Below are 24,554 nucleotides of genomic sequence, written 5' to 3' on the forward strand. Positions count from 1 at the left end.
GCCCTGCCCCGAGTGCTCCGTGCCGCGCCAGGCTTGCCGGGGTCCGCGGCGAGACATGCCCGAGCCAGGCGCTGCACCGACCTCGACTTATCTGTAAGCAGCGGAAGGTAAGCCGAGCCCTGAGTTCCCTCCTCCCGCGCCCCGGAGTCCGCTGCACTTGGCCGCGGGCAAAGCACCGCCGGGACAGACAGACCCCAGCTCAGGTGCACGCACTCGCCCCAAACAGGTTTCGCCTGGGCCAGGACCCGCAGGTGCAGCCAGAAGCTGACCCTGAGGTGGGCGGCGGGCAGGGGGCGAGGTTATGCAACTGCATCTGGAGCGACCCGGTAGACGAGGGCCGCCTGGCAACTTTGGCCACCGCCAGCGAGAAGCGGGGCTGCGTGTGTGCGACGTGGATTCTAGACAAACGCCACAGCCTCGTGAACGCCCGATAGCCCTAGCCAAGCAGAACTGGTGGGACCTGGGGGCGGCCGCTTCCCCCGCAACATTTCCAGGCTTTTAAGTATTTTCCAAACTAAAGCGAACTGGCAAGTAAGGCTGATTAACTTGGGGGGCGGGGGGATAAGTCTGAGCAGAGGACCCTTGGCGCCCCCTACTCTGGCGAGGCTTGAGCGGGAGCAAAGGCAGATACCCACGTGAAATGTCCCTCTCCTAGCTAGATCGAGTTGGCACCTTAACGGGGCTGCGGGCTGAGGTTGGTGCCCGCCGGCTTCCAGGTGCCTGGCATCCAGTAGTTTGATCCGCACAGGCGTGAGAAACCAACCAACGCTACAAACCAAGCAAGTGGGCACGCTGGCAGTGAGAGCAGGACAGAGGAGGGAGACTTGGGCCAGCTAGGGGCCGGGCACCGACTGGAACCCAAAGTCAAGAGCAAGAGTCTGCGTCTTGCTGGTTCATGCTAAGGGTTCTGGCTGGCGTCTCCACTGCTCAGAGTCTCTCCCTGTGACCTCAGCATTCTACTACCCAAAAATATGCCACAGGGAGATGGAGCCAGTGCTAAAGAGATTCCAGAGTGGGGGAGGAGAGTCGCCCCTGGAGTAAATAAGGGAGAAAAATGGGTGCATTTTGCTCCTCTCCAAACCAGGGCTCAGATCCTTTCTCCTCTGCTGATGCGGGTCTGGACTGAGGGGCTGGATGCCCTCTTGGGCCCCTGAGCCAGAAGCAGCAGTGAAGCAGTTAATTTTGACCTTGTCTGCTTAGGTGCTGAAATTCTGCCTAATTCTGAGGTGAAACTGGCAAGAGTGGGAAAGAACTTTGGGCAAGCCCTTCCTTGGCTAGCAACCAAGTGATCATTTCAGCAGATCGCTAGCTAGCTCTGGCTAGCCGAGGGTCGAGGTCAGTGGACAAGGACTTATCTGGGGTTACCTTTCCATATCCTATTCAGGGGAGTTTCAAGGTTACAGTGCTGCGGACTTGATTTTAAAATGCCACCCAAATCACAAGGCTCAGGTCATTCCCAATGAGTAGGACATAGTGCATATATGAAAATGGTACAACCTTATTAAAATCGCTTATGCTACAGCTGGAGCAGAAAGTAACCATCATTTCTCTATGCAGAGGCAGTCACATTTAGCTATTTATTTAATACATTAATATCCTGTTGAATGTTACTTTTCAAAGTTCGTATTTATCTTTGCAGGTTTTTTTTTTTGAAAAAATGATTAGCAAACATGCACAAGCAGCTCAAAGGAAAAATATGGAAGTCCTGCCATCTGCATGCCTCACCAGATATTAATAATTTACTATCCATGTTTACTACTTACATTAGATGGCACTGTTCCTCACGATGGGTTTTATCAAAGGCACATTCGGAGGAAAAAAAATCTAGCACAGCTATCACTAATTACATGATTTTGCATAAATTACATTAGCTACAGAGTTTTTCTTCATTGAATCTATCATTTCCTTAAAATGATACGGTGATTCAGTTTAATTTCTGTAGTGACTAGAAAGACCTCCAAAGACAGGCTGCCCTTGAAAAGCAAAGCATGCCTTTAAACTTTACTACAGTTGCTGCAGACTTTTTATTTTACTATCGTGATTAAGACTTTGAAACTTTTACCTAAATCAGGCCCATTATCCTATTGAGAAACGTGATCAGTTAAGAAACAGGCTTACAAGGCTAAAGCTAGAAAGTTCCACATTCACTCCACAAGCTTACAAAAGCCTGCATACTCTATGACGACTTCTTTGGGGGCTTCTTTGTTTTGCTACAATTGTTCTGCTCCCGAGAAGACAGGAAATTTTTTCTCTTTTGTTGCTTCCTCTGTGGGGAAAAATTTTGTTTTAGAAAATATTAATAAATAAACAGAATAGAAGAATACTTGTACATGAAAGGCATCCATCTACAAGAAAGGCCCCTAACACAATGACATAAGCAGAAAATAAAAAATGATTCTCACAAAGAACAGTTGATCACAGTGGAGCAACTGGACAGATTCATTCATGTGGCTGGATATTTGTATTCCCTTGATCACTCTAACCCATGGCTGTCTCATTTAGAGAAACAACTGAACTCTCTCATATGAGAGGCAGATTCCTTATGTTGGGGCCAGGCTGTTTTCCAGAGAATAATGACACAAGTGATGGCAACCACATCCCAAAGCAGCAACTTTATGGACAAGCAATCACTCAGAAGGGCAATGAGGGGCTCACCAGGGATTTTTATTCTAAGGTGCTGGACCAACCCATCAGATAGCCAAGCAGATAAGCAATGAAGGACGCACGATAACAGGTCATTTGGATAACCACACAAGTTGTACACACTTAGGCAAACACGGTCATTTGGGGAGCGGGGAGGTGATAGGATGTGACAGGGACTCCCTAGATAAAACAAGCATCACTCTTTCATAAATGTCAAAGGCTACATGCTTTATCCACCATAATTCCACAGAGAGCTACATTCCCCAACCCAAAATTAGCTGACATAATTTATGAAGCAGATTCTTTTTAGTCTCTTCACATATTTGATTTTAATATTTCATAACATTATGGAGTGCCTTCAATATTTTAAAGCAAAAATTTAATATAATTGATATTACATGACAACACATGCATTCATGTGAAGTTCCAATGCCAACATTCAGAGAAGCCTTGATCCACACATGCTAATCTTGATGCAAATGTAGTAAAACTTTAGGATTTTAATCAGTTTATGTTTAAAATGTTTTCATCTTACATATTAAGGACAGAATACAGATTTGGAACACTTGCAGGGACCCTTGCATAATTTATAAAAACAAGTTGTTTGTACAAAATCTTGTGCCGAGAAGTAAGCCATAGTGAAGTACAGTTTTAATCTTTTAATCTTTTCAGACGATGTCTGAAAATATATATGTTCAGATCCTCACAGGCAACTGAGAATCTGGCCTCTCGGATTAAGGTACTCTGTAGCCCCAGAGACTTTGTCTGGTCCTAATAACAGTCTCTTTCAGAAACCCCTCTGCTTTAAGTCGCCAGGATATTCACTGTGAATGTCAGTCACACCTACTTCAGGCTTTATTCAAACCATGAGTGAGTTAAAGGACTTTGACATGTGTAACAATACTATCAAATTACACATCACTATCTTAAAAAACAAAAAAAGCACAACACTAACAACAGCCCTGTTTCTGCTGACCATGTATTCCCAGCTCTAAGTGAGACAATTGACAATGAATTCAGAAAAGCAGGTATTAGGAACAAGGACAAATTATGTGTCTGACTTACTCTATAAACCTTTTGGCTAACCCATATTTCAAATGGATTTGGAAATGACTCTCCAAAGTCATTATTTGTGAATATTGCTTTTATATAGTACACAGTGATGAGTCAAAGTGTTGTCCATCGAGAGACACTTCTCTTTACCATATTATCCTGATGTTAGGAAGTCTGAGCAAGAAAAGACCAGAGATTCATCTCTACACTGTATACATTCACATAAGTGATACTATTTCAGCCAATACTGTAGTAAAGAAACTTTAAAACTATCATACCAGCATGTCAAAATGCTGGGTGAAGTTTATATTGCAGTTACGATGGAAAATTCCAATTCAATCCTTAATAATCTAGCCTTGGGCATAAAATGAAATGCAGTAAACTATAGCATATAAGAGACATGAGAAAGAGGCTGTGTATGGAATGCTGAAAATAATACAAGCAGCTTTACAAATACAAGTTATTTTCTCTCTAGATATGCTCCAGAGGGGAAGGGGATGCAAGACAGACTCAAGGTATGGCAGGCAGACTCTTCTCAGTAGCTCTGTTGAGAAGCCCATCGGGGTATATTCCATCCTTAATGAAAGCGAACAATATTGATAATTCTAGATCTTGCCATTGGTGATATGGGTCCTTACTCATTTTCAGGAAGGTAGCCTGTACTGGTCATCTGCCCTTTAAAAACAATCTCTTCCATATGTTCTTAGGGTTAGAGCTTACATGCCTCATATTATCTGCATTGTGCTTCACTAAATCTGCTTATTTTTGCAATAAGTGATTTTAGCATACTTGGAAATGTAGTGGAACTATAAAATCTGGGCTCCTACAATGGGCCGAACATAAGGAAGGTAGATTGATATACAGATGGCTGTGTTTGGACAGGATTTGTCACTCACGGAAATGATGTACTGAGCAGCGGCAGCAATGGCCAAGGCAATGAGCAAGGTCTTTTGAAACTGAGTGAGAGGTACTCAGGAAACAGTCTAGGAGGATGCTAGGAGATGGCAAGCACTTGAAGATTTACAGGCTGGACAGTGAGGACATGAATTTTCAGGAAATGATGTCATGCCTTGATTTCAGGGTGAAGATGGAGATGGGGCCCCTGGGCCCAGCACATGGGTATTCTAGGGCTTAGGTAAAGTGGTACCATGCTCAGAGCAAGATACTTGCACAGGAAGAGTGAGGTGTGACCTTTCACAAAAAGCTTGGAGGGCCAGTGACTTAGCTCAGTGGTTCTGCCATCTGCCTTGCAAGTGCAAGGACCCGAGTTCGATCCCAAGTACCAAAAAAAAGAGCATGGAGGCTCGTATCAGAGCGAAGATAGTTTGAAGCCAGTCTGAGGAGGAGCCAGCAGGACAACAGAGGCCTATGTTTACTGAATGTTTTGAACACAAATATATACAATCAGAAGATTATCTTATTCATAAATAAAGCACATAAAAAGAACTGGAGGAGAGTTGAGAATATACTACAGATAAGAAGTAACTTAGTGCTGGAAGTAGCTGGTGGCACTGGAGGCAGGAACAAGGGGACATTTTTAATAGAAACATCCCAGATGGAAAATTCTGGTAACATGGCAACTGGGACAGAAAGGTATAATAATGCTGACCAAGGCCAATAAGTGGATGGGTTAGTTTAATAGAAACAAATCTGGGAGCCAGTATGGGTAGGTGTATAGGGAACACGATGGTTAATTAAGAAATGTGAGTATTCGTTGTCAACTGAAAATATTTTTAAAGTAAGTTTTTCATCATTACTTACTTCCTATGGGGGAAAAAATGCATCAAAAGATTCACAACACAATAAAATCCTTAAAAGACAAAGCATAGTACTATCTAGTAACATGTGCTTTATAAATATTTAATGAGGCTATTAACAGTAAACTCAGTCTGTGACTTTGCTAAAAATTCAGGAAATCCTGATTGGGAAATAACTGTTATCACCATTTCAAGTTGAGCTTTTTATTAATCCCTATAATCCCAGCTACCTGGGGAGGCTGAAGTAAGAAGAATCATGAGTTTGGGGGGGGCCAGTCTGGGCAATTTAATGAGACCCTGTCTCAAAAATAAAAAGAGCTGGGCATGTAGCTTAGCACTCCCTGGGTTCATTCCCCAGGACCACAAAGGTGGCAGGGCAAAGAAAGGAAAAGAAAAAAAAAGAAATACCAAAGGGTTGGGTTTTCTACCCCTAAATTCCACCTCTGGAATTTCCTCTGGTAAAATTCAGTTTTGTAAAGGCCAAGTTTTTAAAGAAAGAATGATTGTGAATTTAGTGAGCTACTATTAGAGTACATGAAACAAGCAAGGCAAAATGAGAAGGTAACATGGTGTTGCATCAGACAGATTAATATTCTCACCCCCAAATGCTGAGATTTTGAGATTAAAGAACATTTTGCTAGAGCTAAAGAAAAAAAAAAAAAGCCTGGAGCATTTATTGGGCCAGCTGGAAACACCAGAAGTCTCTCTCTCAGCCTTGACCTCACACCTCAGTTTGACATTGTGACATCAATTGAATCAATTTCTGTGCTAGATCCATCAATTAATCACTTTTAAAAGAATACTAAAGTTGGTGCATACAGAGTCTTGCCTTGTTTTTCCTTTTCAAGTCATATGGCACAAATGCTTCATGTCCAGATGATCATGAATTTGAGATTCCCCTCACTTGGATCCCATAGCCAGGGTCCAGTGTCAAAGAGTTCTTGGTGTGCCACACATGTAAATGTAGAGTTTGAAATTAAAGAAATGCTGAAAACAATCAGTTTGTCACTTTCCAGTCATACTTTTCATTTCTCGGGCCATTTAAGAGCCCAATGGTAACAGCTTTTTTCAATTATTTATTCTTTGTGTTTGTTTTAATGGTAGTTGTTGGCTCAGTGCCTTCACTGAAATAGTTTGCAACCCCATTTGATTTATTTTGTTCTTGCTATTTATGTATGTCTCCATGTATATTATTAACCCTTCTCTAAGTAGATCTCTCCTTTCTTTATTGTATCCATTGTATTTGTTAATGTGGCAAAAATACTCAGGGTTAGACTGAAGGATGGAACTTTAGACTCATGAAAATAGCTCCCAGTTTTACTCAGCAGTTATCCCTATAAAGAAGGGCAGGATCAAAGGCTGAGTGGTAGAGACTGCTTGGTGACATCAGTTCATTCCTAGTAATGATTTAAATTCTACATACAAGCATTAGTTCTAACTTGACTGAAAGAGTTAACCAAAATGACCATTAAAGGGCCCAGCTTTAAAGGGAAAGTCTAGGACAGTGGCAGCCACATGCTGCGGCCAGCTGTTTACCACTGAGGGCTCTGAAAGGTTCACCATCACTGGTCTAGGACAATCATATGATTTTTCAATGTGTCTTTCAAAGTTGAAAGCTTCTGTTGGTTATTTCTCCAGCTAGTTTCTCTCTAGTAACATAGCCAGTGTTGTCTACATATATAACATAATTTGAAGTATGTTGTCCTTGTTAACATCTACTTCATCACCAGGACCAAATATTGAGAGTTTTGTGGGTTCTGACCTCCTGAGTCCTCAGTGCAGCTCAGAAAGGAGCACCAGAGAGTCTAGGCTCCCAGCCAACCCATCCTTACTTGCACTCCCAGCTCTGCCAGTAACTGGCTGTGTGAAATTTGGGCACATGACTTAACTATCCATGCGTCACTTTCCGTGGCTTTATTAAAACTGGTAATTTCTCCTTTCAAGAGTATTTGGAGAATACAGTGTCTAAAAATATACAAAGTGCAGAATGGTACCTAACCTGTAGTGAACACTATATGTTACTTACTATCATCGTTTACTCTTATTATCATCTTTTCCTCTCCTAGGCTCTATCACTTCCTTAGGACTCTGGAAGGGCTAGAACTCAAAATCAACCAGTTAGTCCCTCAACTGCGGTTCTTAAAAACTGCAACCAGGAATCACTGGGTCCATAAACACCCTAAATTGTGAAAATACTAAACAGATGACTTTGAAGGTCAACCTCCTCAGTTTATAAAATCCAAAAATAAGTGATTTACTGAAAAAAAAAATGTGCTAAATAATACATCTCAGCCTCCACACTCATGGTTAAAGAACTGCCCCACCAATGGCATCCCTAGAAAGGGACCAAATTCTAGATATTTTGCATGCCTGACCAGAAACATTTAAAAAAAGTCTTAAGAGTAAGAATATGCACTGCCCCTGCTATGGACCTGCCGCAGGGGGTATATCTGGAATCTGTCATTCAGTAATAAATTTACATTGTGAAAGACCTGAAGTTTAAACCATGGCTGAGACTGGTCACCAGTTTTCCCCCTGTGTGATGTGAATCTACTCTGACTGCTGATACACAAGACAGGCAGAATGAGGCCATGAAAAACACATGCTGCTGGGCCTGGTGTGCAGTAGTGGTGATGGGGCCATCACCTGGCTGTGTTTGACCTTTATTCTGGGAAATAATGCACGCTCTGCTCCCTGGTTCACTCATTCATTCCTTCTTTTATCCCTTCATTCAATAAACAATCCTGGGGGAGTTTTATGTGCCACACATTGACTTGAACTTTAGGAATAAGGCAAGAAGTATATGAGTATAAAGGTGTGCGGAAGAAACAAAACACATAGGCTAATGATTCTTTTTCAAGAATGTATTTTAAAAATTATCTGAGGATTAAAAAAAAAAAAAAAAAAAAACATACTGCTATGCAGTTTCCATCCCCAGAAGTTCTTATTTACTTGAACTGGGGTGGGGAACCAATCTATTCTTTCTTCCTTTCTTCTTTTTTAATGGATTTGTTTCCTAGCCTACAAGTGTCTCATTCCAGAGAGCCAGACTAGGAATACAGCCCTTAATGAAAATGCATGTTTTTCTCCTTCCTGTGGGAGATCATCCACCCTCTTGGTTTTCCTCTTTCACAAAGCAGGCACTGCTTTCTTTAAACACACAAGAAAACAAACAAAATGTGCAAGAATCCTATATTTCAACACATATATCTTCCTCCAAAGCTTTACAAAAACCAAAGCATAGAAAGGTCACTTGAGGTTTGGGGAAGATTTATGGTTTCCTTTAAAAAAATCTTTTTAAGATTCTGAAGTCTACAGAGACTCATTTCGCAGATTATCAGTCCTGCTTACTCACTAAGATGCTAACTTCTAGTCAGAAAACTACAGTGTTATTTCATTGTTCTCTCTTTCCATTTTCCATAATCCTTGTGAAAAAACTGCTGGGGACGTTGAAAGATGGAGGCAAACAGGAATGCAAACTCTGACTCTTTATTAAATTTACACTTAAGCTGAGCATGTGCTGGGCGCCTAACAGCCTGGGACACCTGCCCTAGCCTTGCTCTGTGTTCCGTCCCAGGACAAAGTTTCATTCTGAAAGTGTTGCTGCAGCTCCTGTGAAGAACAGCCCAAAAGGTTGACAGTGGTGATTCAAGGCCACCAGAAGTCCCCATGGCTCCCTCAGGTGAACAGAAAACAGGATGTGCTACGATTCACCTGCACTGTCTTTACTGAGCATCACTCTGTCCTGTCTGTGTGCATGCCTGCCTGTCTGTCCATCTGTGCATTTCTTCAGACTTAGTATCCCTCTTCCATTCCCTCTCTTAATTTCCCCAGCCAGCCCCCTAATATTTACCTTCCCCTCCATATTGATCTTAGTGGACAATAGTAGCAAGAAAATATTTCTAAATATTGATTTCACTTATTGAGCATAATTTTACATTCACTGTTCCCAATTCAAAGTGTAGAAAATGGCAATTATTTCACTCAAACTTCTGTGTCCTTCCAAAGTAACCAGACCCACTAGTGTGCTATGGACACTACAATGCTTTTATCCCCTCAGTGATTCTTCCTTTACAGTTAGTTAGAAGGCTGAGACTAGGAAATATGCCATGCTCTAAAATTTTGTTATACTAAGTTAATGAGATATTTGAGTTAGATTCTTAATTAACTTTGCCACTACCACATTCTGTTCTGAAGAAGAAAGTTGGATAATATAAACTTAGTGATAATTTCTAGCAAGTCATTTCCTACAAGTAAGTATCAAAGACCTTGATGTACTTCATAGTTGAATGTTAAACATGACCATTTGGGGGGCTACCTACTAATGTTTATGTTTGTACTTTGTCTTTCTCTTCCATCAGCACAGAAAAAATATTTACAATAACCAAACTCCAGTTAGTTTCATCAAGATTCAGAGGCTAAAAAAAATTCTCTGGATACGGTTTACCTAAAATTCATGAGCCATGCATGATGGTTCATATAATCCTAGCAATCTTGGATGCTGAGGAAGGATGTTCACAAATTCAAGCCTAGTCTGGGTGACTTAGCAAAACCCTGCCTCAATTTAAAAAAACAAAAAACAAACAAACAAAAAAACCTAGGGAATCTAACTTAGTAGAAGGATCTGGGTTTAATCCCTACTACTGGGGGGGGGGGGTGAAACTATCCCCTCTCCTTTCTTCTGTACTGGAGTTTCACAGTTCAGCCAGGTTCCACTTAATGTGAGCATCCAGGTAATATGGAAAGAAACTTTGAAAACCAACTAATATGTATACGTTCTAACCTTTCCTGACATAATCATGGGCAAAGCTTCAGCTGTAAGCATACTATAATAGAAATCACATTCTTAAATCAGTCAACAATTGAAGGATGACTGGGCATAGGAGAGAGAGAACGGCTTGAGAAATCCTGTCCACACAACATTCATACTTGTGTTTAGGAGAGAGAGCTGGCACACACAAGGCAAAGTGTCCTTGGGCCCTTGTTCTCATGTTTAAGGTGCAGCAGCTCTCACCCTCCAGGGAACACTCTCAATTCCTCTTTTCTTGTACTTCCATATTGGTCCTGAGTTCATAAGGTGAAGTCATCACGTGTCTCCAGTGGGACTACATGTTGCTAATGACAGTGCTTCATTCTCCTCCATGTTTCCAGCACCCAGTACAGTGCCTAGATCGCCACAGACAAGCAGCTGCTCTTCACTGAGAACATGAGGGTAGTAGATGAGAACTAGAAAAGCCAGAGGTGGCAAGACTAAATCTGTACCTTCAAAGAGAGAATATATATAAGAGCAGAGGATGGGGTAGTCCTAGAAATTAGAACCAACAGAATGGGGACACATGAAAGAAATGACCACAATGCCTTTAGCAGAAGGATTCTTAAGAAGTGATGAGAAATCTAGAAAGACAAGTAATGTAGGAAAGGTAAAGATGACCTTAAAAAAAGAAGAAGACTTGCTTTTTTGGAAGGACTACTAAACTGGGCTCATTTAAGTATCTGCAGAGAGGAAAGGCGTGTGCATGGAGTGCTTAAGACAGGCAGAATGTGGGATGGAAGGCAGAGGTCAAGAGAGGCAAAAGAGACAACGAACAGGGTGGGAACAGTGTAGGCAGGAAGAAATAAACAGAAGGAACAAGAAAAGCAAAATCAATGGGGCATGGTGATGGCTGGATAGAGAGGATTAAACTAGGGAATAAATCAAGCAAACTAGTATCAGTTCCCATTCGAGCATTTTCAGAATATAAAGTAATGAAAGCTAGTGCACTGTTCTCACTTGGGAATGTTGACCCCACTGCAAGCCACTTCAGCCCTCCCTTTAACACTGAGTGCCTTTTGCTCCAAGTTCAGCTGAGATAAACACAGTAATGGTGCTACTGGTTGAGTAGGACCCATTCTCTGGTCTTGGCCATTATGCTGTGTTTCATCAGCTCCCAGGAAAGACAATGCAGTCCTCTGTGCTGCAGGAGCTATTGCCAAGGTTTTCATGCAAAATGAAACAAACCTTTAAAGACAACAGACTGGAACCTTGTGAAGGAAGTCTGCGGCTGAGTTTTTTGTTTTGTTTTGTTTTCGGTGTAGGTAATTGCCATGCACAGAAGAACACACAGAAGTTCACAGTAGCTATTGGTCAAGGATAAAGTTAGCCACCTGACCTGGGAGAACAGAAATAACACCAAGACTGATGAGAGATGCAATTTGTTTTAAGGAATAAATCCTCATAGCTGTTAGGGTGTCAAAGTCTAAAGTATAACATATAGACACTTTCTCTCTCCTCTTCAGCAACAATGACATTTTTGGATTTTGAACACTAAAAGTTTGCCCTGTACACACCTGCAATTAATAGCTGTCAGTCATTCCCTCAGAACACTCCCTCATTTTCCAGATCCCAAGTGACTGACTGTGTTTATTCTGCCTGGCCTAAATTCTGTGTAGAGTGACATGTCCCTTGAGGGTGATGAAGTATTTCTGAGGTCCCCTCCTTGCCCATCAGCTCAAAGGGAAAGGTAAACAAGGTTTCTCTACTTCATAATGTGGGTCTTAATTTATATTCTTTAGTTCCACTCCAAATTAAAGCATTCGAACATCATTTACAGCTTACGAATCAAAAGAAAACCTGGAGAATTCAAACTGTCAGTCTTTCTACATTTGACCATGGCTGACATAGCTGATCAAACAGATGAAGGCTGGGAAGACCACAAATACTAACTGGCTGCAGCCTGATTTGGATTGTGCACAAGGGCTTATTTTCTCTATGTTCAGCTATCAGCTTATAAATACAAGCTGATTACAAGACACGCTTGCGGCTCTCTTTCTTCTTGGCTTAGCCATCTCTGTAGTGAACCCAGAACTACGCAAAGTCTTGGCCAAACCAAGGAAAATAGAGAGGGGCTCCTTCTGATGGCAATAGATGGGCACTCATGTGGCCTTGCCAGCAAGGCAGATTATATCTTCCACCCCAAATGATTTCAACTGCCCAACTCTAAATAATTTTGTATCAAGTAGTAACCTTCAAGCAGAAATCCTGCCCCGGTGTTGCAATATGGTGTCCCAAGATTAAACTAAGAAGCAGCAGGGAAAACATATTCCTTTCACTTAAGTCATTTCTGAGGGAAAAAACAGTTCTAACTTTAGTTTCAAAACATGCCATTAGTTAATAAAAATAAAAAACGATGAGACGATATGAATTCAGCGTAATCAATATAAAGCAAAGCCCCAAATAAGGCAAAGTGAAAATACCAGAGTCTACGGGAGGCCACCTCTTCTGTGTTCTACAAACTCTTACCCACTCAGACCTCTGTCAGGCCTGAATGACCAGCTGATAATTGCTTCATTGCTTGGGACCACCCAGGGAACAGGGCAAGTGGGATACCCACTATGTACACTTACAAGCTACTCTCAGAACTTGTCCTATATCTCACATTCTTTCTCTCATGCTGATGGCAAAGACACAGAATGGGGAAATCAGGTCCATTGCCTAACTGCACAGATGTTTTAGATGAGGTGTTGAAACCACATTTACTAAATTCTTGTTGGCCATTATTAGTTGGCAAAACCAGTTTAAAAATAAGACCAAGTACATTAGATATATACCTCACGTGGAGTTCCAGTTGATCTTGGTGAATATTATAAAATTTTGCTAATTTGTTTCTGCTAATTTAGACTTCATTTGAACAGTGGATGAGCAAGGGGGAACATCAATCCTGAATTAAGTAAACAGTGAAATATAATTGAAGAGAGGAGACTCACCCATTAAACAGTACCATTTCTGGTTCTTCTAAAGCTTCTTACACCCCTGTGTAAACTGTATGATTCTTTCCCTTTGCTCCCACTCAGGAACAGGCCAGTGTATGCCTCTATGGCAATAGTGAACGTTATGTGGCTGTCATCATTGACCCTAGGCTTTCTGTTGGTTAAATGTATGTCCTAAAATCACAGATAAAAAGTAACTGGGGCAGAATTTAACGTGGTTTTCCTTATGCCTCAAAACACCTGCCTTTAAGCTGCAGGAGTGTCTGTATTCCTTACTTCAGGCTGCAAGCGCATGAGTTAAGGATGAAGACTCTGCCGCCACATTCTGCACACTGAGGAAACAGGGCATGAATTCCCTGTCCGCTCCAGCAGGCCTCGCTCTGCAGCTGGAGCAGACACCCCACCCCCCAAAAAGGAACCCGAACGCCTCTAGTTGCCCCCTTCAATCTTCTTCATCAGTAACCTCTGAAGAAGAGAACAAATGTCTGGAAAAATATCATTTCAGTGTATGAAAGGAAATTAAGCTGGACAATGGATGTAATATGCAGTCCAGAATCTGTCGTGGTTAGGTTTGCACAAAGAAGACTTCTATTTTTGAATAGTGAACTGCTGCCTATAAAACATGTCTCTACCTTAACTACTTCACAACACAAAAGACTTCACTGGGTGAGTAAGGGTCTTACCTCTTTCCTCAGTGGGAAGCTGTGTGCACCTTCATTCTCTCCACCACCCCACTCAGAGTAGCCTGATGTTCAGGCATTCCCTCAGCATATGGAATAAAGTGCTGACCCAATTAATGTTGAATTCTCGCCAGCAATTTTGACTCCAAGGTGTCTCAGCAGTGAGAAAGAAAAAGTAGTAACTACATACAGTCCCTTTCCACGCTCATCACATTGCTGACCTAGCTTCTGAGCTATGCCCATTGAAGGTGTAAAAGTGTTTTGAGGAGCCTACCTCTCTACCAGTCCCACCTGGCAGTGGATTGCATCATCACATACATATCATGAGCCCTGACTGGGATCCTAGAAATTAGTGCAGATATTTTAAGAATGGATAGAATGCAAGGAAGAGTCTCTCTCATCAGCCGATGAAATCCCAAAAACTGTAGGCTAGAAATGCAGATTATAGGTCAAGTCTGTTTTAATCCTAATTAAAGCCAATGGGAACTTCCTGTAAGTTTTTTTAAATATTAACAAATCTTCTATTAAACACATGCTCTCAGTCTATCTAAACATGTCTGCATAGCTAAGTACACAGGTAAAACTATAATGGCATATGCACTATATATATAATGATGACCTCTGGTGATTGTTTGTACACAAATTAATCATTTCTAAGTTTATCTAACCTGGATACCAGTCCTCACACACTTTGCAGAAGTCGGCTTAAAATGCAGGTTAACTTTGCTTCATGCATTTTAAATTGGTGATAGCAGATAATATTGTGCCTCCTTCCACCTCACCCCCCAAAATTGGAAACCATGGACAAATATCTCCCCAGATACACTATCTTAATCCCAAAATAGTGACCACATTTGTTCATCATTTTTCCAGTAAAACCTGGAAGATTGTTTTCTTTCACTTAACATTAGTTCATAAGCATTTTTCTATGATACTAAATAATCTTTACAATTATAATTTTAATGGCTATACTGAGTGAATGCACACCATAACTCACTTAATGTTTACCTGTTGTTAGGCATTCAGTTGCTTCCATTTTTTACTACTTCAAGTTGAGATGAACATTTTCATATATGCTATTAATTTAAAGCAGCATAGAGAGACAACTCTACATCACTAATCTAAAAATACAGGGCTTATATGTTTACAACTCACATTTGATTATAAAATTTAATTTGAGAGTAATTAAGACATTTATATTCCAAACAGCTCCTCAATATCTACTTCTCCCTGAGCCAGAAAGGCGCAACCATGACGAGCCACTTTCACCTCGAGACTGCATTGTCCAGGGAATTCTAAACCATGTTTTTTTTATGGAACAAATAAAACTTCATGAAATTCTGCTGCTTTAGAACCATGAGACTAACCACGATGACCAGAACCCATAGAAATAGGGGTGACTGAGACAAAATAACCTATAGTCACAGATGCCACTTGGGTTTCATGCTCACTCCAAATCTCAAGGTAACCCTCTTTGTCTGTGCTCCAGGTCCAGATATGTTCAGGGACCACCTGGAAGTCCTTGAATGAGTCAGGCCCAGAAATATCACAGGAACAGGCGAGAAAATGACTTGGATAAGTGTCGGCACTGTGATGCTTCTTAAAAGTTAAGCATGGATCATTTCAGGTGGCAGATGTTCTTGCATGGGCTTCGTGTTCATTACTGTGTATGTAGCACATTAGCCCTGTGACTCCAATCAAGTTACAAAAGAAAACCTTGTGCCTCAGTATCTCAGCCTACAATATGGGGATAACAATAATCTTTCCTCTGTGAGGGTATTGTAACGGTCAGATGAGAAAGTGAAGTACACAGGAATACTGGCATCCAGTTAGGACACAGAATTACACCACATACCTGGAGAATGTTAATTCAACACTGTAACATACATACTTTCGTTTGCTGAATGGATGCATGAAGGAATGATGAACCAGTGCATGAGAAGGTTCCCCTCATCTCCTGGACAGTCTTCTGTACCATCGGCTTCCTGGGTAAATCACTTCCTTAATGGTAATTACTATAAGCCTGATCCTCCCGGTAGCCTGTAAGTGAGCACCATGCAAATATATGTCCACCTTACTAAATCCTAATGTCCAGGAAAATTCCATTCAGCCATCAAAAGAAGCATAACCTCATTTGAGGCCAAAATAAATCAACTGCAGAGTCCCTTGGTGTCTTCCCTATCAGTGAAATCGGGACAACTCAATTACTTCTACTTTCAACAAACTAGCCTGATTAAAAGTCCTAAGTATTACCATCATTTTTACTAATAAAGAAACGATTTGTATAACACTTAGCAACTCTGTAAGACAGAGAAGAGCTTTAGAATATTTTTACTATTATTATTTTTCCACTAGCAATTAATTCTTCTGATTTGTTTTATGAGTTTGATGGCTGGGTTCAGCACTCAGGATATCTTCCCAAACCAGCAGAGTAATGTAAAAAAATCATTTCAGTGCAGTTCCTGGAAAACCGTGATGATGAATAGCATGGTAGGACAAACTTATTCAGACACACATTTTTCAGTAGTGGCAGGGAAAGGGCTGAAAAATTACTAGTAAATTGCTCTCTGTAAAAATGCTCTCCCTTTCAAATTTCCCCTCGTATGAAGGTCTTCTGCAGAATGATGGCACAATACATTCTGACACACCTGGACAGCAAAAGCAGCTCAAAAATGAATACCAGATAAGAGTGAGGGTTAAGATTTAATTTTCTTATTATGCCCCTAGTTTCCTATATTCTCTCCCACACATACACACAAACCATATTCTTTTATGGGTATCTTTTTAGCCTGTAAGGATAAGTGTCTCTCTCCTAGCAGGCTTGCCTTGTCCCACCCACCACATACAATTTAGACTTCTTCAGAGCAGAGCCAAGATACAGACACGTCTTCGGTCTGTTCCTTCCCTTCTCTCTCTTCCTAAAACTGACCTGTCGATGAAGTTTCTTGTTATAGAGGCTCCAGATATCCACAGCACCCAGTAAAGCAGCAAAGACCTTCCTTTGCTTTCCGAAAGACCTTTGACTTTCGGGACATGTGGGGAACTGGAAGCTTAGGCATCTAGGGCTGAAATAGCTAATGCAGTGGTCTCTGCTAGGGCAGTTATGCCCCCGGAGTCATTTGGCGAAGTCTAGAGACCTTTCTAGAAGTCATGAGGAGGCGGATGTGTTACTTCTGTCCCATAGCTAGCAGCCAGACATGCTGCTGTTATACATCCTACACTGCACAGGGGAGCACCTCCAAAAATCAGTGGTCTGGAATGAAGTATCAGTAGTGCAGTGACTGAAAAACTGTGGTCAAAATTAAAATGCTGCAGAAATTACTCTGTTATCCTTTAACATGATTACTAGTTAGTTCACCGCACTGAACTTGAGTTTTCTCTAAAACCTTCATCTGGTAACCACTGATGGCAGCCTGCAAGGTGGCTTGACCATGCTGGCCCAAGATGCAGGGGTCAGTTACCAGAGGTGCCAGGCTGCAGAGGGGAGTGACTCTCAGACAGGGGCTGTACAGGTCTGTCTTCTTCCCCTTCACCAAGCCACCATATATATCAGCCTGCAGTGCTTATTCCGTAAAGACCAAGGAACTGAGGAGGGGTTGGACTTCTGTTTGCTAGACACCTGGATCTACTACTAGCTGCACTGATTCGGGGTCTGGCGGTTTAGCCTTACTTGCTTCTGTGTGATCTGGAATGAGTGAGTTTCCTCCTTGAAATGGGAAGTGTGGTATTGACCTTCAGGGACATTTACGAGGAAGGGCCTTCCAGATTACCTTGAGCATCTGGCCCATGGATACTCTCACCCCATCAATGTTAGCCACCCTTCAAGTGTTGGAATCCTGGCATTTCTCAAGAACTGCTACTCCAAGTCTCTAGGCTCGTTGGTTCTCAGGCTCCCCATGACAGAACACAAGGCCTGACAACCCTGGGTTGGGCAGTATAGCTCTCACCGCTTGTGTCTGTAACCTTGCAACTGTGGATACCAGGCTTCATGCCAGGGTCCTACAGCTACCTCTCCAGTCCCACATAGCCTTCTCAAAGACAAGGGGTAAAGCAAAGACCAGTTCACAAAAAAATATTCTCAATTAACTGTGAGGGCTTCAAGTTCAGCCCTCAGGAAAGTTCTTCCATGTACAATAAGCAGCTGTGAATCTGCCTGATAAAATGAAGGCATTTTACCCCACTGGTATTCCCCGAGAGGAATCATTGGCCACCTGCATCTTTTTAGCTGCATTTAATAATTCAGCCCAGGATGAATTTGTGTGACTAACATAAAGCCTCATGATTTTATTTTCTTTCAGGATTTAAGTACGGAAACAACTACCATTGTTTTCATTTTTCCAAGGCTCTGATCAAAACACAAAACTTGAATCTAGAATAAATAGTTTCTTTTAATTTTTTGGAAGTATTTTCAAATTCTGCTCCCCATGAAACCAAAAAAGAGAGTTGCTACCACTGTATTTGTAGATTCAGGGAAACCCAAGTTCCCTTTGCAACTGGTGTTAACCCATGAGAAGCAAACCTACCCTCCACAATGTACCCTTGAAAGATTCCAGTGCAGGAGCATGGCCAGCTCCCATGGAATCCAAAATGGCTAACCTAAATATATTCACTTCCCATCCTCACAGGCTGTCCACATATATCTGCTCAGCACCGAGATGCTTCAGTAAGTCTTTAAAACAGCACTTCTTGATTCCAATAATAGATTAATCACATCATCTGCAAAAAGTAGTAAAAACCCAAACCAAATAAGTTGCACTTGGTAAACCATCTGCCTACAAAGCAGAGACACGCATGTGAAAAGATAATTTGCAAAGAAGATGATGCAGCGTCATTGGGCTTCTTGATGAATAGAGTAAAGCAGGTTTGTCTAATGGGGAAACATGCATTACTATCAAAAGAAAAAGGAATGTATCCCACATGGAAACACAAGCAGGCTTTAATATCTGAGAAGCATTTCATGCTGTGCCTGCCAGCAACTCTGTCTGATTTTCCTTAACATAAAGGCCGACCTCACCTGCTTAAAAATAATTAGGAAGCCGGCAGTCATAAATTTGGCCAGAAGTCCTTGCCACCCGTGTTTGCTCGTATGTTTCTGATCCACTGACACCTCTGTTGCTGTCTCTGAATACAGGAACCATGGTCAGTAAGGAAACCAGCAAATGCATACTCACAACGCCTGAGACTGAAGTGGAGCCGGCTGCCTGCCTGGCCCTGGAGATGAAATATGCCCTGGATCCCAATCGGCAAATTAAAAAGCGTAACAAAGCCCTGCAAGTGCGGTTTAAGGATATCTGCGAAGCCCAGAATGAGCAGAGGGACACACACCTTTCCTCGGGACAGCTGGGCGACAAGCGAGAGGCCAAGCCCGTGTCCTGCAGAGCAGCTTATCGAAAATACATGACAGTGCCTGCACGGCGCTCCATCCCCAATGTCACCAAGAGCACAGGTGTGCAGACCTCACCGGACCTTAGGAAGTGCTATCAGACATTCCCTCTGGACCGAAAAAAAGGGAATCTCAAAGGCATCCCAGCTGCAGATCCCTTCAAAAGCCAAAACAATGGGTTCCTAACAGATGTGAAAGAGAAGAGTCAGGCAGGACCCATGGAGGAAGTTCGAACATGTGGCGCAGGGCGGATACACAAGACAACAGCCTTGGTTTTCCATTCCAACGAGCACATCAACGCCATGGACCTGCTCCCTGGGGTTAACTGTGCAGAGCCCTGCAAAGACCCCGATGTGCTCAGGCACCCAGAGGCTCTACTGCAGAACTCCTCTCGGCCTCCCTCAGAAGAGGCTGTATACCAGCTTCAGGGGAGAGCAAAGTCCGAAGGGGGCACCCCGGACTCAGAGGAGCCTGCTACACTGGCCCACGGGAGGGTGTTTAAAACAGAGGTGGCCACCGTATACACGCCTGCCATCAATGCCAGGACCCTGGACCCTGGCCTGTCAGACTCGGCCGCGGCCAGCCAGTGGTCCCTCTGCCCTGCAGATGAGGAGCACAGGAGAGCCACACATCTCAATGGGCCGCAGCCAACCCCCAGCTCTGCACTGGCCTGCTCGCCCCCAGTGCAGTGCCAGTCCCCCGAAAGTAGGGAACAGCCCTTGCAGATTCAGCCCAGTGCCGCAGCCACACCTGCAGGTGAAGAATGCCAACAAATCGTGCCTCACACAGAAGTGGTGGACCTCAAGGCACAGCTTCAGATGATGGAGAACTTGATCAGTTCAAGTCAGGAGACCATCAAAGTGCTCTTGGGGGTCATTCAGGAGCTGGAGAAAGGAGAAGCCCACCGAGAAGGGTATGTATGCTTACTGTGTCTTACTCATTCTATAACTCATCACCAAGGGTCCATCTATGAACCCCCAAAGCCCAAGTGCATAAGGAGACTAAATCTTTCAATTCTGTGGACAGGCTATAGTCTAAACAGCAGGTTACAAGGGGTCAGAGACTGCTGAAAGGCCATTCTTCCTTCATGGCATACTCAGCTTCAAGGTACACTTGGTCAGCAAGCACCTGCCTGGCTTTGAATTTAAACCATACCCATATTTTGAATGAACTGGTGAGGTGAGCCTTTTAATCTAGTAAAACTAAGAGTTTATGATCTTGATAATATGTAATTCATATGCCAGTCTAAAATATTTAAATTAAGGAGCTATTTGCCTGTTGGGAATATTATGGAGGAGAAAAAATGGCATTGAGAAAAATAAATACTGACTTAAAAGCTTATCATAATTGGAATGACACTGACATTCAAGACTGCATACAGTTTTATATAATAGAAAATCTTTTTTACTCTTTTCTTGAAATGCAAAGGAGTACCCCTCATTAGAAAAGACAGATGTCTATTCAGATGGGGTGACCTGTATGTTCTGTTGGGCTGCAGAGAGAACAATACCAAGTTCATAGTCGTAGCCCTATTAACATTGGTAAAGGCTGGCTAGACCTGATTATGTTTCACAGCTGAAACTGAGTGCGTCGTTGAGCTCCCTGGCTGGCCAGCCAGCCACCTTAGCTGTGTGCAGTGATTGTGTTAGGGTGACACATCCAACGCGCTGCTTTGGTTCCAGGCTTCTCCAAGCAGTAACCGTGGCCCACCAGCCTACAAACTGCTAAGCCTTCTCTTTCAATTGCCCCTTGAAACTGGATTTCCTCCAGACAGTGTTCCTGAGTTTAAGCGAAGGGTCAGTGCCCTGCTGTCCTACGTGGCCTGTACCCTTTACTTTGGTGGCTGAGCTGGCAGGCACCATGAAGAAGATAAGCTCAGTAATACATTATCAGAGTGAAAATTCCTCAGGAGGACTGCTCTAGGTAAATTAGAAAGTTTTTGCTTATTGAAAACAATGGAGGAAAAAAAAAAAAACAAAGACCTGTAATTCCAAGACAAAAGGTAAGGCTATGGCATGGGCTCCAGTGTCTAGGTTCCTGGGAGATCTGGCCCCTGTCTTCTGGTTGTTCCAGCTTCGTGTAGGTGGCTTTTCTACAAAATAAGCATTTCTTACCACTGCCCAACTTTGATTTCCACAGTAAAATTGTAGTTGTTGTTATTAAGAAATAAGAATTGCCAGGCAAACATAAAATAATTTAACAAGAGTTTGGTAGGTAATTTAACACCAAAGAATTTCCAGAAAGCCTTGTTCAGTCTTGGGCTTACATCTCCATTTTCATCTCATTTCAGTCATTTATATCTGAATCTGTACATACCCCAAATCAACACACTGAGGAGACGGTTATATCAGGAATTTGTTGATTAGCAGACACATTCCTATGGAAAAATTTAAAAGCCCAAATAGTGACCCTATCATTCACTTTGATATAAGTAGTAGTGATTTAAGCTAGACAGCAAAAGAGACACCAATGCAGACAGGTGTAAAATAAAATTCACTAAATGATGTAAAACCAGATGTGCATGTTAATGTGCAAGATGACATGGGTATGTGCCTGAATAAATATGTGTGACAGATGAACACTCTGAAAGGAAAACCGCATTATGTAAGTAGTTTCTTCTATTAGAACAAAGATGGAAAATTGTTTGATAAGAGTCCTCTGAGACTGGGCCCAACAAAATGGCTTCTAGTTTAGTAAGGTGTGTCGGGGTGGGAATTGTGAATCTTCAGACTTAGACAAGGACTGTAACTCGTGTGACTCATTTTTTTTTTCCTGTAAGTTAGAGTTAATTGCCCATCCGATAACAAGGAGTAAGGATTATGTGGGTGATATCCTATGTGCTTGCCCAATGGCCAATATATGGGTTAGTGTCCACTAGAGGTGTGAGTGTTGGTCTTGCACGTCAGTGATGCTGTAGATAGGGGTTGGAAGTCTGGCAACCGTTTAAAGGCCCATGTCTGAATCCAGAATAATAGGTGCACATCCCCTACACACACACAAATAAGCTCAGCCCACAGGAAGTAGTGCATCCTTATCTGTAAAAGTGGCAGGGGTTCTGCATTTGATATTGTGGCAAACGAAACTCTAACTCAAAATAATTACAATTAATGATAGTTGCAAATGTAGTGCCTCAGTCACACTGGACACATTTCAAGTGCTCAGTAGCAACATCCATAAGACAAGGCAGTTAGAGAACATGTCCCTCATCATGAAAAGTCCTTCTCTCCAGGATTCCCAAAACATGGCAGAGTGCCTGACTCTTGGTCACCTGAGGACTCTGGATCCTTGATCATGGCACAAGATGGTTTACTTTGAAATAAGTTCCCAGTTAGGTGGCTGTCCACATAGGACAAGCTCACAGTAGAACAGCAGGGCTACCCATGGTGGACTCCCACGTCTGATGCTAGAATCTGTGTCCACCTCATTCTTTGAGCCCTCTGGATACAGATAACAGTGAATTAAGTGGTTTCAAACTCTGAAGCCACCTTGATGTTTCCTACTTCTGGTCAATTTCCAAGGCCATTAATTAACACTCAAATGTCTCACCTCTCTTTTCCATGTCAGAATATCAGATAAAGCAGAAGCCTCTAAGGAAGAGCAGAAGCAGTCTCATTGTTTACTCTCTGCCAGGCTTGGGTCCTGTAGAGTCCTGGGGAATAGGAGGATGAGGCCCAGCAGTGTTGTGTGAGGCAACTGTAACAAGTGGCTCTGAGGGACATTTCCCTGGTATAAATACTGTGACAACTGCTAAAGTCTGTCTGCTGTCAAATCCTGACAGTGAAGCACTCTGTTCCTCTAGGTATCCAACCAATCCCTGAAGGACAGGTTCCAGAACAATTGAGAAGGATAACTTACTTTATTTTATCTAGGGAGGGCATGTTCTAGTCATATCTCAAGGTTAAAAAAAAAAAACAGGACAATACACTCATGTAGATAATTACATAGCCTTTGTGTTTCTTTTTCTTATACTAGGGACTGAGCCCATTCTGCCTCCCCTATCTTGTGGAACTGGATCTTGCTAGGTTCCCCAGGTTGGCCTGGAACTCTTGATCCTCCTGCTCTCTTAGCCTCCCAAGTAGCTGATATTACAAGTGTGAGCTACCCTGCCTAGCTATTATGTATTCTTTCTGTGAAATGAAAAAGAATTGAATAAACAAGCTAAAATATACTTTTCCTAGGAAAATATCCTAAAGCTTACAAGTTATTAACTACAGAAAATGCTCAGAAGCTGGGTAGAATCGAATCCTCTCCTTATCCAATACCCCCAGTGAAGCATGGAAGGACAATGAATAGAATTTTATTTGCATTAGGAAGAATCGTGGTGCAGGTTGGCACCTTGGAGCTTATGAGTCTGAATCCATGTGATAAATCTTGCTTTCACATTTTCATACCACACACCAGGCTTTAATCGGGCCTGTGAGGGTCACAAGGCTGCTCTTGTGTATAGTATTATGTCAAAGTTAGCAAACTCAGTGCTCTGTCCACCTGGCTAGTGGCCCTTGGCCATTTAGGTTTCTTTCCATGTATTCAGTGTATTTAACGTATAATCTTTTTTTTCCCGCCAGTACTGGGATCAACCTGAGGACCTTGGGCTTAGAGGCAGGCACAGCACCACTGAAGTAAAACCCTGATCCTGTATAATCTTTTAAATAGCATATCTTTTTACTATCAAGTTTGTTAGCCAAGCTGTTCCTGGTAATCCTTACTTGGCAGAGGAAATTCTGCATCACTAGCCACATCCAATTTCAGTAGTTACCAAATTATTTTTCATGTGACACTTTCATTGATCTCATTTGCTTAGGTAGATTTCTGCAAGGCCTCAGCAGAGAAAGTTTTCATCTTAGACATGTTACTTAACCTTGGTGAGCTTCAATTTTGTCTTCTATCAAATAGGATGAGAAGTTTAAATATTGTATCTGGGAAGCGCCCATCTATAAGCAGCACACAGTGGGTACTAGGTAAGGACATATCCCTTGAAAAGCATTTCAATAGGATGTATTCTGTGAATAGGCAGAAGTGCAAAAAAGTATTCAAAACTATGCCTTTTGGTCCTTTGTAAAGTGTTTATGCAGTTCACTAAAATCTCCCTGCTTTATGTAGTGCAGGCAGCATCTGATCATTCAGCTTGCATGAATGCCAAGAGTTATTTTGCTTATTTCACGGTTCTCAGTATTATTCTTATCTGAGGAAGTTTCAGGTCATGCAGGCTACCTATATAAGTGGGCAATTGGGGCACTGAATTTAAAAGTGCAATGAAATCTTAGAACAGTGGTAATTCCCTATAGCATCTAT

The 24,554-nt window shown here is 42.2% G+C and overlaps 2 protein-coding genes across 3 annotated transcripts in view; one reads left to right on the forward strand and one right to left on the reverse strand.

The window, feature by feature from the left end:
* The window catches only part of Dock1 (dedicator of cytokinesis 1), a 523,445-nt gene that overhangs the window by 254,607 nt on the left and 244,284 nt on the right, over nucleotides 1-24,554 (reverse strand). The gene's annotated exons all lie outside the window — the stretch shown is intronic.
* Insyn2a (inhibitory synaptic factor 2A) overlaps nucleotides 10-24,554 on the forward strand; it is a 57,551-nt gene continuing 33,006 nt past the window's right edge. For both annotated transcript variants that reach the window (XM_010620813.3, XM_010620821.3), the window contains exons 1-2: nucleotides 10-107; nucleotides 19,011-20,175. In XM_010620813.3, coding sequence (XP_010619115.1) covers nucleotides 19,016-20,175 — 1,160 coding nt within the window. In that variant the 5' untranslated portion in view covers nucleotides 10-107; nucleotides 19,011-19,015. The remainder of the gene's footprint in view (nucleotides 108-19,010; nucleotides 20,176-24,554) is intronic.

The sequence above is a fragment of the Fukomys damarensis genome, unplaced genomic scaffold, assembly GCF_012274545.1.
Source record: "Fukomys damarensis isolate Sample0158 unplaced genomic scaffold, DMR_v1.0_HiC HiC_scaffold_8, whole genome shotgun sequence".
NCBI classification, from domain to species: domain Eukaryota; kingdom Metazoa; phylum Chordata; class Mammalia; order Rodentia; family Bathyergidae; genus Fukomys; species Fukomys damarensis.